This window comes from Rousettus aegyptiacus, unplaced genomic scaffold, assembly GCF_014176215.1.
Source record: "Rousettus aegyptiacus isolate mRouAeg1 unplaced genomic scaffold, mRouAeg1.p scaffold_m13_p_6, whole genome shotgun sequence".
NCBI lineage: Eukaryota > Metazoa > Chordata > Mammalia > Chiroptera > Pteropodidae > Rousettus > Rousettus aegyptiacus.
This window is the reverse complement of record NW_023416309.1, coordinates 106,902,952-106,920,199: the sequence shown is the minus strand read 5'-3', so window position 1 is coordinate 106,920,199 and position 17,248 is coordinate 106,902,952. Positions and strand designations below refer to the sequence as shown.

At 38.6% G+C, this 17,248-nt stretch overlaps 2 protein-coding genes and 1 pseudogene across 2 annotated transcripts in view; all 3 read left to right on the top strand.

Annotated features, from left to right (window-relative positions):
• The window catches only part of ABCA6 (ATP binding cassette subfamily A member 6), a 63,650-nt gene extending 57,096 nt beyond the window's left edge, over positions 1–6,554 (top strand). The window contains exons 38-39 of the mRNA XM_036223543.1: positions 2,733–2,792; positions 6,522–6,554. Coding sequence (XP_036079436.1) covers positions 2,733–2,782 — 50 coding nt within the window. The 3' untranslated portion in view covers positions 2,783–2,792; positions 6,522–6,554. The remainder of the gene's footprint in view (positions 1–2,732; positions 2,793–6,521) is intronic.
• Positions 6,555–7,645: 1,091 nt separating this feature from the next.
• ABCA9 (ATP binding cassette subfamily A member 9) overlaps positions 7,646–17,248 on the top strand; it is a 50,780-nt gene continuing 41,177 nt past the window's right edge. Inside the window, exons 1-2 of the mRNA XM_016143648.2 lie at positions 7,646–7,755; positions 16,443–16,544. Of these exons, the coding sequence (XP_015999134.2) occupies positions 16,449–16,544 (96 nt within the window). The 5' untranslated portion in view covers positions 7,646–7,755; positions 16,443–16,448. The remainder of the gene's footprint in view (positions 7,756–16,442; positions 16,545–17,248) is intronic.
• LOC118604629 lies at positions 16,920–17,038 on the top strand (annotated as a pseudogene).

Sequence of the window (17,248 nt, the reverse complement as noted above, 5' to 3'; positions counted from 1 at the left end):
TGGAAACTGAAGAGCAGACTTGGACTGATTTGAGTGCAGCGGTGACTCATATAACCAACCAAACCTGGTTAATATGTCCAGCAGAGGTCCAAAGACCTGCCCTAATGGTAGAATTCTTAGGGATAACCTGGATAGGAGCCACCTGGAATATTCTGCAAGCCACCAAAAATAACCTGGTTTCACTATCCTTCCTTAGGACCAACCAAGAAGCCCAACTTTTGCTTAATTTATTTTAATTTTGGGGAACGCATATTCCACATCTGGGAATAACACCAGCTCTTATATGTAAGAAAGCCATATATGAGTGGGAACCTGGATAAACACAGGCCATTGTCTGAATTCCAAAAACAGTAGGTCTCTCGATGCCTTTGTAAGCTCATTATTCCAGATCTCAGGACTGTGGTTTGCCCTGAAACCTCAGTCTCCAGTGGTTCCAAGTATGTCATCGATTTTTAGTTCACTCCACTTTTTCTTGTTGGGAAGAGAAAGATGATTGCTAAGCCCTCCACGTGCCAGAGGTGAAGGAACTGGATTTTGAATTGTGTCAATTTCTAACAAATTCAAACTTAACCCATTAGAAATCAGCTAGTGGGCACCATATTGGAGAGTGAACTTTTAAAGTTCATCAGTATTTCTTTCCTCATTCTGAACTCCAAGATTTCTAGGAAACTGAGCTCTGATCACACCTCTTTCTTCTCCCATATAATTGCTGTTTGATATTTTAGTTCCCACATCGTGCTTAATACACAAATCAGTCATTGTCATCATACTTTACATGGTCAATATTTATTTAGTTTACCAATACATTTATTAATTTCTAACATCCAAGTACTGCCTTTTGGGTTCAACTTCCTTCTTCCCAAAGATATTTATTAGTAATTCTTTCAGAGTTATCTGTGAAAGAGAAACCCGTATTTTGTTTAAAGATGTGACTATTTTATCCTTGTATGTGAATTATATTTTAGCTGGTTCACCAATCAGCCTTTGCCAAAACACTCAAAAATTCACAGGCTTAAACTAGCAATCGTTTTAGCCTTGTGTCCCTGCTTCATTTCTGGCATTTGGATGTTTATATATTTTTTTAAATTTGATCTCTATTTTTGTTATATTTTATTCAGCCACTTTTTGGAGGGAGCATTCAGATCAGCACCGTCCAACAATTGGTAGAAATCTTGTGATTGTCTTTTAAAATCATTCTGTGTGCTATTTAAAAAAAATTTTTTTTTTTTTATGGTGAAATTGGTTAACGAAATCCAGTAAGTTTCAGTGGTACACTTTAACGATAAGACACGTATATATTTACACTGCGTGTTCCCCTCCTATAGTTAGATTTCTTTCTGCCACCACATATTTGTCCCCTCTTTACCCTGTCTACCACTCCCCTCCCTCCATCCCCTACACTCCGGTAACCACTAGTCTATAGTTCATGTCCGTGAGTCTCTGTTTGTTTGTCCTGTTCATTTGTTGCTTTTAAGTTTATATCCCACATGTAAGTGATATCATGTGATTTTCAACTTTTTCTGTCTGGCTTATTTCACTTAGTGTGATTATCTCAAAGTCCATCCATGTTGTTGCAAATGGCAGTATTTCAACTCTTCTTCTGGCTGAGTAATATTCCATTGTATATATGTACCACAGCTTCTTTAGCCAATCATTTATTGTAAGACACTTCAGTTGCTTCCATGTCCTGGCCACTGTGAATAATGTTGCTGTGAACATCGGTGTGTAAATATCTTTTCGGATATGGGTTTTCAAGTCTCTGGGGGTAAATCCCCAGTAGAGGGATTGCTGGATCATATGGTAGATCACTCCTTAGTCACCGTGTGCTATTTTGGTGCAGATGATCAATTGAAAGGTAACTAGCCCAACATCTTGTTCAGCTTTTTAAGTTTTACACAAAGTGAATCAGAAAACTTGCAAAAAATACTTGTGGAGTAGTGTAGAAGAGTAATGATTGTATATTGTAAATAAGACTTCTAGGTGGGAGGATACACTTTTGTTTGAAGCTCTTACTGGATAGTTTACAAAAAGGCTGAGCATCTGAGCTTATATAATAGCAAATAATTTCTATGAAGAAAAAAGCTCATGTAAAATCTAAGAGATATAGATTCAATCAAATATCTGAAAAACAAAAGATTAGTAACCAAAAATATGGTGATGATTCAATGGCAGTATTGCTTAGTTCTTTCAAGCCCAGTGGGCTGTGCACTGCATCTGTAAATCCACCCCTAGCTTGTAATGATGTCCTTATAATTGATGATGATGTTCAAGGAGCTCTAAACTTAACAGTTAGGCTTATATATAAAGTAAGGAAAAAGGAGAAATCTGTGTAGACCCAATGACATTACTTTATAAATTTAAAACTGATGAATATTAGTAACACTATTAAGCCATATTTCATTATGCATTAGGCAAATTGCCTTTTGTAAGAAAGAATGTAAAGTCACAAAATTTGGCAATACATATGTCAACTTTTTAAATTGCGATTTTTGTCATTGTGCCCACCACTCACGCTGATGCTAGTTTGAGTAACTCAACCCATTCGACAACTATGTTTTTTCTTTCTTGCTCATTTTAAGCATATTTGAGTCTGTAAGCGATTCAGCATTTATCACTTTTGGTAGCCATTGATACTTTTGTTGATTCGCCAATGATTTCAGTCAGCAATAAATGGCTTTTGAAAATACGATATCATCAGAGACGAATGTCACAGATTTTCCCTTTGTTTTAAGGAGAACCACCTGCCTCAGCAGAGCTTTCAGTGAGACTGGAGCATCCCTGACCTGCCTGAGGTAAACAAACACCTTTCATTCTCCTGCCCCTATTTCCAGACGCCTAACACTCTCCTCAGCGGCCAAGCAGGACTGTTGGTCTGGCCTTAGAATTCACTTCCCACTTCACAGAAAAATATCTTAACTCTTGGGGGTGACATCTTTACTTCATGTTGTCACATTTCAAAATTCTCTCAGTTCTCACTTTCATCTCTTTTTTTTTTTGTGACAAAGAAACTCTCGCTTCTCTATTTTAAGGCTTTCTTTCCATATTGGTTCTGGTCCAATCCTTTCTTATTCCCCTGAACAACAACAACAACAAAAAGCAATATTCCATCTGTTATTTAATTTCTCTTGTATTTTTGTTATTTTTATTTTCCTTCCTCTTCCAAAAAATATTTTTTAAAAAAACCTACCCTTGACCAAAACAACTCATTATGGCTACCACCCAACCATGACTTTTATGTCATAACCAGGCTTCTAGAAAAAAATGAGTGATTTTTTTCTGACTTTTGTTTTTGTTTTGTTTTGTTTTGTTTTCTCTCCCTCACAGTCAACATTATACATTTAAAATTCAAAATATATATTTTGAGCAACTTTCATATCCCAGACTCCATGGAGTGTACAGAGATCAAGTTTCTGTAGTATGTTCTTAGTAGTTTACAATCTATGGTGGGAAAGAGATGATAATTAGTTCAAAATATGGTGAGGTGCATACTATAAAATATGGTGAGGTGCTAGCAATAACAATGGTGTGCTATTGGAGACCCAGGAAGCCACATCTAAACCACAAGGAAGGAAAGCCAGGGAGGTCATTAGAGACGAGAGGTCAGACCTGGGCCCTGCAGGACAAGTAAGGATTAGGCAGACAGATGTTTTCATCACATGAAGGCCAGTTGAGAGGAGGGGTTCATTCTAGGAGAGCAGAAAGAGGTAAATGAGAGCGTGGTGCATTCATTTAATCATATCTAAGTATGACTGGAGTTGGAGGAAGGGTTAAGGCAAAGGAAACCTGGAGAGAGAAGCAAGGGCCAGGTGATAAAACATCTGTGTTTCTACAGAGAAACCAGGATACTGTGGGGGCAGCAATGAGAGTGACATTACAAAAGTTATATGTTGGAAAGATTGTACATGGTGTGAAAATGGATTGTTTTCCAGTGTCGAGATGGTACATAGGTGAAAGGTAAGACAAGGACAATAGATTTCAATTACCTGATAAACTTCCAGGGAAAAAATAGAAAGATTAGAAGGAAGGCAGTATTCGACTAAAGTATTAGCTGAAAATTTCTCAGAACTTAAAAAAAAAAAACAAGTTTTTTTTTATTGCAAGTGACCACAAAGTGCCATGCAGGACAAAGAAAAAACAAAAACAAAAGCTACGCCAAAGTAGATTGTCATGAAATTTCATGTACTTCTGGTTAAAGAAAAAATCCTAAAATATCCTAGCGAAAAAAAAAATACCTCAAATTAATGAGAATCAAAGTTATATCAGCATTCTTCTCAGCAGCACTAGAAGTGAGAAGGAAGTAACATTATTTTTAAAGTGAATGATTTAAGACATTTTCGATCAGGGTCAAAAACAAAAACAAAAAAACCTGGAATAAAAGAGTAACAGAAATATAGGTGGAAAAAATGGACAGATTTATTAGTCGGATAACTTACCAATTTTATTAAAATATGCTTGACATTACAAGTAATCAAAGAAATATATGTTAAGTAATCAAGGTGGTAGTATTTCTTATCAATTTTTTTATCAATTAGATTGGTAATTAAATACATAATTTCCAGTTTGACCAAGATGACGGAGTGTAATCTCTAGTATTTATTGAGCGCTCACTCATTGCTTGGTACTGTGCTAAATACTATACGTGTATTTTTTTCTTTAATCCCTACACTGCTCCCAAATTCTAAATTTGTAAATCCTGAATGACCCTGTTGGAGACTCTGTATCTTATAGGTGAGGAAACTGAGGCTTCCAAGATAGGTCTCTTATGCTTACTAGCAAAGCTAGTAAGGAGTAGAGCTAAGGTTTCAGGGCCAAATATGCTGAAGCACTTAACTTATAAGGGCTGGGATCAAGACACATACATAGCACATCATAGAGAGAAAATAGATAGAAATATAGTTTGTTTGGTTTTTTTTTACATTGCCGGAGTAACATACATTCAAATATATTTGTCAATATTTAAGGGTAATCACCAGGAAAATGAAATACCAGAAAGTTCTAACTTTCCAGATGAGAAAAGGAGAAAAGGATAATGGGAACTTTAAAAAAAAGAAGAAGAAAAAAAAAAAGAACAGAAAAAACATGATCAGTGTGGAAATGGAGAAATGAAAAACCACAGGAAAACTTAATTTAGAAAGTATAAAATCAGATGACTGGACAAAGTGGATTGGTTATCCTAGAGACATTCCGTCATGGAAAGTAAAAGATTTGCAGACTAGGTGAAAAGAAAAAGAAAATTATACTATGTCAAGCAACGTCCTGTATAAGCAGGAGGTAGTCCAAAATATACCTGAGAAATGCAACTACAAATAAAAATGTACATATCACACAAAGGATCTTTCAAGTCTCCCCCCCCACCCCACTCCCAAAATAACAAAACCATAAAACAGAATCAAGTAGAATTTGTTTGTTATATTTTTAAGAAACAAAGAAAAATTGGGGGGAAGTATCTGATAAAACCTAAATGCGGGCAGTGCAGCTGGGTCTGAGAAAGGATGAGAAGCAAGAACAGAAAAATCTCCGGGTTCTGAGCAGACGTTCTCAGCTTCCCTCTCTACCGGGCTTCTTGGCCACTGCATTCTTCTCTTTACAAATCAGGTGGTTCTGTGTTTGCATGCACAGTGTCAAAGGCTTCACAGCCCCATGGTGCCAAGTACTCGGGGCAGTGGCCAGCAAGGAATCCAAGAGAAATGTTCTAGCCTGATGCAAAGCCCATCACATGAAACCTACATGGCTTCTGGCACTGGAGGATATTGCTGCAAAATGTGTAAAGCTAAGGCAAGGAGAATTGTAAACGTGTGCATGTAAAGTGAGAACCATCGAATGAACAGACACACAGGGAAGCAGCAGAGCATTTATTCGAGCTCACAGATTGATGACGGCGGTCACGGTGTTAACCCAGGTTCCGCTACTCACCAGCTGTGTGAATTTGGGCACGTTATTTAAACTTCCTGGGTCTCACTTTTCTCATCTGTAAAATGGGGGCGATTACAATGGAGCCTACTTGGTGAGATTGTTATATAAGTGTGGCAATGCTTGAGTGTGACCTGCACACAGTGAGTGTGATGCTAAGGAAGTACATTACACTGTAAAATCAGTGCCATTCCACTTGTGAAACCCCCAAAAGACTTGTTTCTTTTTAAATGGCAAGCTGGTACTAAACTTTATCTAGAAGAGCAAAGACATATGACTTGTTTAAGAAAATGCTGACACAGAAGATTAATGAGCATGGGCTTGCTTTGCGCTGGTGGGGCTGAGTTTACGGGGCTGTACACGTGAAGAGCGAGGCCAACATTTCGAAGGAACAGAACGGGGTCTGGAAACCAATGTAGGGTCAGAACACATGAGCTCTATCATGGATACAAAGTTCTGGGGGGAAAAAGTGACTGAAAAAAAATTTCCTAACATATTCCCTGTGAACAAAGCGCTGGCGATATTAGGAAATGTGATGGTTTCGTGTGTTCTACAGAAAACAGCAAATATACAGAAACAATCAGGAGTCTTTCTTTTTTGTTGTTTTTTAGGTTTGACCATCTCATGCATTAACGAGTTCAATCTGTTTCTATTTGGTTTGCTGAGCAATTTGTGGACTCGTATAATTAACAAAAGAGGAAACGTGATTGAATGAATATTGAGGGAATGGGAAATAGGTAAGGAAGCTTTCACGTGATTCACGTAGACAATGGGACACAGATGAGTCTGTTTGATATAAGAATTGCATGCAGAGCACATTGTTTCCCCTCCAGTTGCATGTTCAGGAAGTAATTATAATGCAGAGGAGCTTAGTCTTACTGACTGCAAGCTAAAGACAAACATCATGATTGCAAGAAGTTTTGGAGCTGCCTTGTCTTTGACTTACGTAAAGTGCTCACAAAAGAATGGCAGCTCTTACCTATTCAAAAATGTTTCTTAACAATATGGAAAAGAGGACATACAAAAACCCAGTGGTTACCTACAAAGAGACTTATGTGTTTTCTGCGAGTTGGTGCAGAAATAACAAGCCTGTAGGGCTTGGGAGTAGACATGATTTGTTATTAAATTGCTAAAGATACACCTATTTTGCACCCCAAAAAAGATGCCGCGGTTACTGGGCATGCTATACAACTGAGATGCAGATGAAATTCAGAGTTCGTTTTGTCACCCTGAAAAAACACAGTGTTTCATTGCCATATTTCCAGATGGAGGTTTTAAGAACTAAATTTCAGTGAAAGGTTTTGAGTTACTTTCAGACCTCATTGGTATACTTCCAGCTATCTTTTGTTTTGTTTTGTTTTGTTTTTTAAATCTCCCCTTCTCCCCCTACCATGTCTCTCTGTTCTGTTCTTCTCTGAACTGTCTCTTTACTTATCTTTCTTTTCAAAATTGTTTTTGGGGATTAACTCTCCTATTAGGGTCTTTCATGAAAAAGCTAATTGAGAAAGACTAAATTCTTTTTGGTTTGATAGTTCCTAATGTTTTGATATGTCCAGCCAGCCATCTGCAACTACACACTCCCTGCTGAGGAATTGGCGGGGAGACAAAGGAACAGAAAACTGTAAAGAAGCCACCATGTGATGTGAGCACAGAGTTTTTGGCAGCCCAGCTGAATTAAGACCATAATCCTTTTCGGAAATCAGTCTAAAATGGGACTATTCACAATAAACAAGAAATTAAAAGCATGATGTAGTAGTGACCCAAAACGAACGTGAATTCTTCTCCAGGACGGGCAGAGACCTGTGGATGAACTGTTTCTAGATTCTTATTCCAGCTTTCCTGAGAGTAAGTTAACCTCTAAAATTGTGCTTGTTTTGCATTTGGGAATCTAAAGTACAACTTCAAACAGAAATGCCAAATGTTTGGACAGAAACTGTTAAATGCAGTAAGTTATTAATGAGTCGTTTTGGTTTTTGAAATCATCTGAGTGTTTTGTATTGTATAGCTAAATAATCAGTTGGAGAACTAAGATTTTTTTTTTTTTTTTTTTTTTACCCCATGACTAAGATGACTAAGTATATTTTGACAAATAGCATATATTATCTGATAGACTATTGGACAAATTAAAAGGTATATAACTTTATGTTACCTTTTTGTAAGTATGAGCTATTTGCCAAGTTATTAGAATTACTTATTCTTTGTTGTTCTTTTTCAATTTTACTGCCAAAGGATTTGTAAGCATTGTGGGGAGGGAAGGACACAATTTTCTGAGTTTTGAATTGTTTTAACCAAGAAAACTTGGGGCAATATTTTTATTGACCATTTTCATCAAACTAAATATATAAGAATTTTTATCTAATTTATTTTATATGTATTTATTCTCTGAATACTAGGAATTCTATCTGATGGGAAGTGACTAGATTTTTATAGCCAAGTTATTATTTCTAGATTTCCTATTCAGAGCAATTTAAGCTAATTAAATGTTTTGTACTACTATGGTGAATAGTATTTTTCTCCTATTTGCATCAGGATGTACAGGGGGGGAGATCAGTCTTAACAGTTAGAAACAAAGTCACAATTATGACAATTGGATCATGTTAACTAGTCTTCATTCATAAGTAATTTCCAGCATATTCATTAATCCACCGAAAAAAAAGAGTAGGCACACTCAGGCAGCAGAGTTAACCCCTTCAGACGCCGTGGTTGACCACAGCATTGATTTCCTCATCTGAAATGTCGCAGTTGGTTTCAGTTCGGTTCTCTGCACTGTCACAGCTTTCTCTGATGCATTATTATCAGCAGCTCATCTACAAAGCTTCTGAATCCTTTTGTTCATTCCTTCAACATAAACGCGTGCCCTCCCATGTCCCATAAATGAGCATATGACAGAAGGAACCTCCAGCGACTATTTCCATCCTAAAGCCCTTGCCATAGACGACATCCGAATGTCCTTCTGTCTTGTTCCCAGTCCTCACGCTGGTATCAGACTCCTTTCATGCTCCCGTATTAGTTTTCTGTTGCTGCTGTAACAAATGACCACACACTTAATGGCTTAAAATGAAACAGACTTGCCGTCTTACAGTTTGAGAGGTGCGATGTGGGTCTCACGGGACTCCAGGTGTTGGCAGGGCTGCGTTCCTTCCTGGAGGAGGTAGGAGAGGATCTATTTTCTTGCCTTCACAGCTTCTAGGGGCTCCCCTACTCCTTGGCTCATGCCCTTCCCCCTGCATCTTCAAAGCCAGCAATGGGTTGAGTCCTTACGACTTCCCATCACTCCGACCACCTATTCTGCCTCCCTCTTCCTGTCCTTTATTTTTTTAACCATCAGGTCCAAAGGACCCTTTTTTTCCCCTCACTTTTTTTTGCATGTTATTTTATTATTAGTTTCAAGAATACAGTACATTGCTTAGACATTAAGATAATTTATGAAACAATCCCCCCGATTACTCTATCTTCCCTCTGGCTCTCCACATAGCTATTACATTACCACTGACTGCGTTCCCTATGCCAAGCTCCCCATCCCCATGACTATCTATCAACTACTAATTTGTACTTCTTTAAGTCATCACCCTATTCTCCCATGGGGCACCACCCCATCTCTGGCCATCACCAGATTGTCCTCTATATTTGTGAGTCTGTTTTCGATTAGTTTGTTCCCCACCGCCCTTAGATTCTGCACATAAGTGAAATCATATGGCACTTATCTTTCTCTGCCTGACTTATTTCATTCAGCATAATAACCTCTAGGTCCATCCATGTCATTGCAAATGATAGGATTTCAATTTTTTTAATTGCTGGGTAATAGTCCATGGTATATATGAACAATGATTTTTTTTTTTTATCCAATTGCCTGTTGATGGGCATTCAGGTTGCTTCCATATCTTGGCCATTGTAAATTGTGCTGCCATGAACATAGGTGTGCATAGATCTTTACGAATTATTGTTTTGGTTTTATTTGGATAAATACCCAGAGTGCAATTGCTGGGTCAAAAGGTAGATCCACTTTTAATTTTTTGAAGAACCTCCAGACCGTTTTCCAGAGTAGCTGTACCAATTTGCAATCCCACCAACAGCGTTTGAGGGTTCCCTTCCCTCCATATCCTCGCCAGTACTTTCCGTTCTTTGGCTTATTGATGATAGCCATTTTGACGGATGTGAAGTGATATCTCATTGTTTTTTTAATTTGCATTTCTCTGACGATTAGTGACCTCAAGCATCTTTTCATATGTCTATTGGCCATCTGTATTTCCTCTTTGGAGAAATATCTATTCAGGTCTTCTGCCCATTTTTTAATTGTGTCGTTTTTTTTTTTTTTTTTGTCGTTGAGTTGTATGAGTTCCTTATATACTTTAGATATTAACCTTTTCTCAGATGTATCATAACCAAATATCTTCTCCCATTCAGTAGATTGTCTTTTTGTTTTACTAATGGCTTCCTTTGCTGTGCAAAATCTTTTCAGTGCAAAGACTTTTTAGTATGTTTATTTTTTCTTTTGTTTCCCTTGCCCGAGGAGGTATATCTAAAAAGAAATTTCTAGTAGCAATATCGGAGATTACTTCCTGTTTTCTTCTAGAAGTTTTATTGTTTCAGGTCTTTCATTGAAGTCTTTAATCTATTTTGAGTCCATTCTTGTGTACAGTGTAAGACAGGGGTCCAGTTTCATTTTTCACATGTACCTGTCCAGTTTTCCCAACACTATTTATTGAAGAGACTATCATTACTCCTCTTTGTCATATATTAAATGAGCATCTAGGTGTGGATTTATTTCTGCGCCCTCTATTCTGTTCTATTGAGTAATGTATCTGTTTTTATGCAAGTACCATGCTGTTTTGATTACTGCAGCCTTGTAGTATAGTTTAATATCAGGTAGTGTGATACCTCCAATTTTATTCTTCCTTCTCAAGATTGCCGTGGCTATTCAGGATCTTTTATGGTTTCATATAAATTTTAGGATTATTTGTTCTAGCTCTCTGAAAAATGCCATTGGTATTTTGAGAGGGATTGCATTGAATCTACAGATTGCTTTGGGTAGTATGGCCACTTTAATGATGTTGATTCTTCCTACCCATGAACACTGTGTATGCTTTCATTTATTTGTATCTTCTTCAATTTCTTCTTTTCAATGACAATTTTCTGAGAGCAGGTCTTTTACCTCCTTGGTTAATTTGAATCGTAAGTGTTTTATTATTCTCAATGCAATTGTAAACACAATTATGATCTTAATTTCTCTTTCTGAAAGTTCGTCATTGGTGTGTAAAAATGCAACTGACTTCCAAATATTAATTTTGTATCCTGCTACCTCATTGAATTCATTGGGAAGCTCTTTTTCTCACCTTCTATTTTAATTGAAAGCCTTGCCGGGTAGAGTATTTGTGGCTGTAGATTCTTGTTTTTTCCAACTTCGAATATTTCTCGCCAGTCTCTTCTGACCTGTCAAGTTTCTGTTGAAAAATCAGCAGACATTCTTGTGAGGGTACCCTTATAAGTAAGTAGCTGCATTTCTCTTGCTGCTCTTAAGATTTTCTCTTTGTCTTTGGCCTTTGGCATTTTACTTATGTTGCGCCTTGGTGTGGATCTGTTTGAACTCCTCTTCTTTGGGACTCTTTGTGCTTCCTATTTGTATGTCTAATTCCTTTACCAGGTTAGGAAAGTTTGCTGTCATTATTTCTTCAAATAGATTCTCAATCCCTTGCTCTCTCTCTTCTCCTTCTGGTACTCCTATGATGCAGATATTAATTTGTTTCATGGTGTCCCAGAAGTCTCTTAAATTATCCTTATTTTTTCAAATTCTTTTTTCTTTTTGCTGTTCTAATTGGGTGTTTTCTGCTGTTTTGTCTTCCAGTTCAGTGATTTAATCGTCTTCTTCATCCAATCTACTGTTGAATCCTTCTAGTGTATTCTTCATTTCAGTTACTGTATTCTTCATTTTTGTCTGGGTCTTTTTAAGGGTTTCTATGTTCTTTTTTATGCTTGCTACCTTTCTGTTGAGGTCTCATTGAGCTCATCCATTCTCCCCCTAAGTTCATTGAGCATCCTTATAATCGTTATTTTAAATTCTGTCTTGCCTCCATTTGCTTGTCTCCATTTTGTTTAGCTTATTTTCTGGAGCTTTCTCCTGCTGTTTCATTTGTGGCATGCTTTGTTTTCTCACTTTATTAGCCTCTCTTTGTTCATTTCGATGTGTTAGGAAGATTTGTTTTGTTTCTCAGCCCAAGCCAGATGGCCTTACGTGGAAGGTGTCTCGTGTGTCCCAGTGGCATACTCTTCCTGATCACCTTTGCCAGGGGCTCAGGATGTGATCTTTGTGTAGGTTGTGTGTGATCTGCTATTGTAGCTAAACCTTTATTGGTGCTAGTACATCAGTGGATAGGATTAACGCTTAGGCTCACTAATTGTGGGAATTGGCTGCTCCCACAAGGTAGAAGTTACTGTGCAGGGGGCTGATCCCACTGAGTAGGATTTGCCCTCGCAGGCTTGTGTACTTGTTGAGACTGCCCTTTGTGTATACCACTTATGGACCAGAAAGGAGTTGCTCTGTTGTGATCTAATGCCAGACTCCAGGTACATTGGTTTTGTGGCCCCTTGGGAAGGGCTCTCCAGTAGGATAAGGTCAGCCATTGCCTTTGATTGCTTAGGGCTACCTGGTGAAAGCTACAAAGCTATTCTCAGGTGGTTGCTCCCTATGCTGGATCTATAGGTAAATGGAAGAGACAATGCTGTAGACCGCGGTCTAGTTACCCCCAGTACCAGGGCCTGGGGTGGTTTAGCGGAAGGTCCAGTGCTCCTTAAGGCCTCTGGCTGCCTGTCAATTGCCCATAAGACTCCACAACTGAAGCTTGTGGGCCCGCCACTCACAGCTTCTCCCAGATGCATGGGCTTTGCATGGGCCACACAAACTGAGTGTTGTTGTTTACTGTTGAATTTGTGTCCCAAGGAAAGCACAGGATGGGACTGGGTTGCCTAGGAGCAGGCTCGCCACAGGTAATTTATGGGTTAGGTGGGGTAGCATCTCAGTGAGGCACGTGGCCATCAAGCCTATACAACACCAGATTTGCTTCCAGCTCTGGGACTGTGGGCTCACACAAAAGTCACATATCACTCTGAGACCTACTGCCATCTGGGATGGACCCACAAACCCCTGCGATCTCCCCAAGTGATATTGCAGCGCATTCAGGCAGCAGTGGTCTGCCCACAGCTGGTTTCCCTGAAATGCACTCACTGTGCTAGCCCGAGGTCTGTTGCCTGTGCAAGATGCCTGGCTCTGGAAAGATGTAGGGCGGGCCGGGTAGGGCGGGCCATCTCCCCAGGCCAGTGCAGCTTCTGAATTGGCCATGCAGGGAGAGAGATCTGCAGTGGCAAGCTGGAGCTGGTCTGTAGACTGCCCCGTAGGAGGGCCCTCTGACCAAGGCACAATGGCGGCTGACGGTCCAGCCCTCGATCTGGCGCTGGGCGATGCCGTCTTTCCCCATATGAATCTTGCCTGAGCCTCCATCCCACCACCCACGCCCCAAGTGTGTGTCCACAGGTGAGAGAGTCTGTGCGTGGGCCCTTTAAAGGGGAGTCTTGGATTTCAGTCTGCTTTCATTTCTCCCGGACAGCCAGAATCCCCTCCGATTTTTACAGTCAGCTTTTTTTGGGAACTCTTCTTCTTTGGGCTGTGATCCTGGGCCAGGGAGCCCCCATATGGAACTAGAACCTCTCTCTCTTTCGGGGGGCAGGGGAAGCTCTGCATCTCAAGGTGCAGGTACAACCCCGTTTACGACTTTGCCTGGCTTCGATGTAGTTCCTTTATATTATCAGACACGTATTATGATCAACGGAGCTTCAGGAGAGTCTCCACGTTGATTATTTCATAATTTGGTTATCATTTCAATGCAGACCTGAGAGGAGGCAAACTCCACTTTTACCTAGTCTGCCATCTTGACTCTCCAATCCCTCTCTTCCATTTTTAAGGACGCTTATGATTATATTGGGTCCACCTAGATGATCTGGGATTACCATCTTAGTTTAAAATCAGTTGATTTTGAATCAGCCTTACTCCTATCTGCTGTCTTAATTCTCTTTTGCCATGAAATGTAATATATTCATAAATTCCAGGATTAAAATGGGGCTGCTGTTAATTTTGCTAACCATGTTCTCTTCAACTCTCCTTGCCTTTCAAACTCAGGTAGCAGCAGCAAAGTGTTCCCCTGAAATAAACAATGATTAGACTTGATCTCTGGCAGGTCCCCGTCTACCCTGCCTTGAGAAGGTGATCTTCCCATTAGAGTGCCTCCCGCATACCAGCAGAGGGCAGCATATTCACAACTTTGCTCTGGCCAGGTGGGTAGGATCAGAATTTTAGGCCTTGAACCTAATGGGCAGCAGCAACCTCACTGGTAAAATAAGGAAAGAGACAGTAGCAACCCTATGATTTCCATCTTTGTTCAATATGGCACCAAAGGAAGATAACACTACCCCGAAACCCCAGACTGAATTGGCCAACTAGCCTGTGCTCTAAGCACCAGCTCCAGCCACTACCCTTGGACCCAATTTCCCCTCTTAGAAGGCTGGGTTTTATTAACTAAGATTAGGTCTTATGTTTTCTTTATCAACTAAGATAAGTCATGGTCGTTCATACTCTATAAGTCTCAGTCTTTCTGTTGTTCTGCATGATGGGAAAATAATGAGATGAGACTCTTGCAATGCAATTATGTAGCTCATTCTGGGAGATAATACGAGTAATCCTTGAGCTGCACTAAGATGACCATATAAATAATTACATTGATTAGGTTTGAAGCAATCAGTTAATGGCTATTAGACATGTCCTGAATTTTTGTTATATAGGTTCTAGACTAGAATTAGAATGCTCTCTGCAAACAACTCTAAAAAGAGTTACTGATGATGTGGCCCATTGGAAACTAATGGGTGGATCTGTGTGTAAGCCCAAAGACTAGTTCTTCCTTCCTGCAAGGAAGGAAGCGCTTCTGTGGTTGACCAAGGTTGAACCCACAAAAAAGGAGGGAATGGATCATTGCGTTCTATTGAATTTTCTTTGAAAATTTGGAGCAACATGGGTGCCTGCAAATAACTATGCCTACGTTGCCTATAATGCATTTCTAGTTCAAGGACTCCCAAGAACAAAATCTCTGATCTTGACCTGAAGGGAGAAGCGATCTATACACTCTCTAGATGAATTCCTACAATAGCGTGGCACCCTGGCAGGCAGCGAGGGCTCCAGGACTTGACCATCTAGGTTGTGCCATGCTTATCTGTGTTTAGAGAGTCACTTTTCTTCTCTGTGCCTCATTTTCTTCATCTGTAAAAGGAGGAGAATAATAATCCCAAAGTCGATTGTGATTAAACCAATTCTTGTAAAATACTTAGAACTACCTGACACATAAGAGATCATGATTAAATGGGAATGTTATCTTCTCTCCAGTATCCTATATTCAAACTATTCCAATCTCTCTTTGTTCCAGCCATAATGAACAATATGGAATTCTCTGGCATTTCATGAGATTTTCTATCTACCTGTTAGGGTTTTGTTGCTATGGGCTTACTGTTTGTTTTTTTAATGGTCGGCTAGGAATATTTTTGTACTTCACTTATAAAGGGTTGATAATGATCAAGTTAATCATACTTTTAATTTCATGGCACACAAAATGATCGGTTCAAACAAAGGTCCTGCCTTTTTAGTTGTTGTTGTTATTTATTTCTTTAAATTTACAACTCTCGTTTCATACTCAACTTCCATTCCCATTTTCCACTGCCACAAATAACCTTTTCATTGTACTTGATAGTGATCCTTTAGTACCTGGTTATTCTTGAAAAATTACGTTGCATGTAGTGTTAATATAAATGATATTGTGATATGACTCAACCTTTTCTTAATTTTTTTTTAAAAAAGGGCACTGTTTTTAAGATATCTTCATATCAATGAGTGGATATCAATCCATTGCTTCTGAACCCAATGCAGTGCTCTATGGACTCTATTTAATAAAATTTGTTTTACAACGTGGTGCCACAATAATTCACATTATGAAGAGTATTTTTCTGTACAAGTCCCCTTGTGGACTCATGTGAAAATTTCCTTGGCATGCATACCCAGGAGCAGAACTAATTGATGACATAGTAATGAATTAGTAATGAATCATTAAAACGGCTGTGTAAGTCTATACTCACACCAGCAGTATTTAAATTTCCTTGATCCCAGTTAGAAAATTGAACAGTGCCAAGTCGTGGGGATAACAACACTTGACTCTATTAAACTCTCCAATTTTTTTCAGTCTGCAGAGGGATAAATATAAATTATACCTAACAATTTAAGAAATTTTTATTTCTTTCAGTACTGAGCTTGAATATTCCTTCATATGTTTTTTTTTTCTTTTCCTTTTTTTTTTTTTTTTTTTTTTTTTTAGCTTTTAGGCTCACTTCTCTGTTATGCATGCAATTGGAAACAGCTGTTATGATGTTTCTTTTTGGTTTCATTGTGCAACGTTTTCTATTTCAAAACTTTGCATTTCCTTACTTTACTTCCTCGTCTTAAACAGGTCAGAATGAGCAAGCGGCACATAACCGTGGGTCAGCAAACATGGGCCCTCCTTTGCAAGAATTTTCTTAGAAAGTGGAGGATGAAGAGAGAGACCTCGTTGGTACGGTTCTGACTCTATGTGTCCTCATATTTAGAAAAGGAAGAAATGTTTTCTCAGGCAGCTCACACATGTTATCTTTATTATTTAATGGTTTCACATATATTCTAACTAACAGGCTAGATATTTTTTTCATATTTGGGACTTTCCTATTATTTAAAATAAGATTCCTTTAAAATATATCATTATTATATGTCATACTGGCAGCATTTCTAAAAGAATTCATGTACAGAAATTTCCTGAAAAATAAAGCCACATCTTTGTACTGCAGAGATAACAATTCTTAACATCTAAACTCATTTGAAACTTGTTAAGTTCACGATCAAAGTCTTTTAAAAAGGTAGAATTTAAGCTAGAATTTATTCAGAAAGTAAGCCAGTCTATGGCCATGCCACCCTGAACAACCCCGATCTCGCCTGATCTTGGAAACTAAGCAGGGTCGGGCTTGGTTAGTATTTGGATGGGAGACCACCTAGGAAGACCAGGTGCTGTAGGTGTTAAAAAAAGAAGAGAAAAGAAAAGAAAGTAAATCAGAGTTAAAAAAAAAATTCAAAAGACTAACTGTAGTACTTCCACACAATTGTTATACAGATACAGACAATGTCAGTTTGAGAGAAATAATAGACATATAAACAAAGAGGAAAAGAAAATGTATTTTGAATATTTTGCTTTTGTTAAGAGAGTACTTACTTTCTTCTGATCATGAG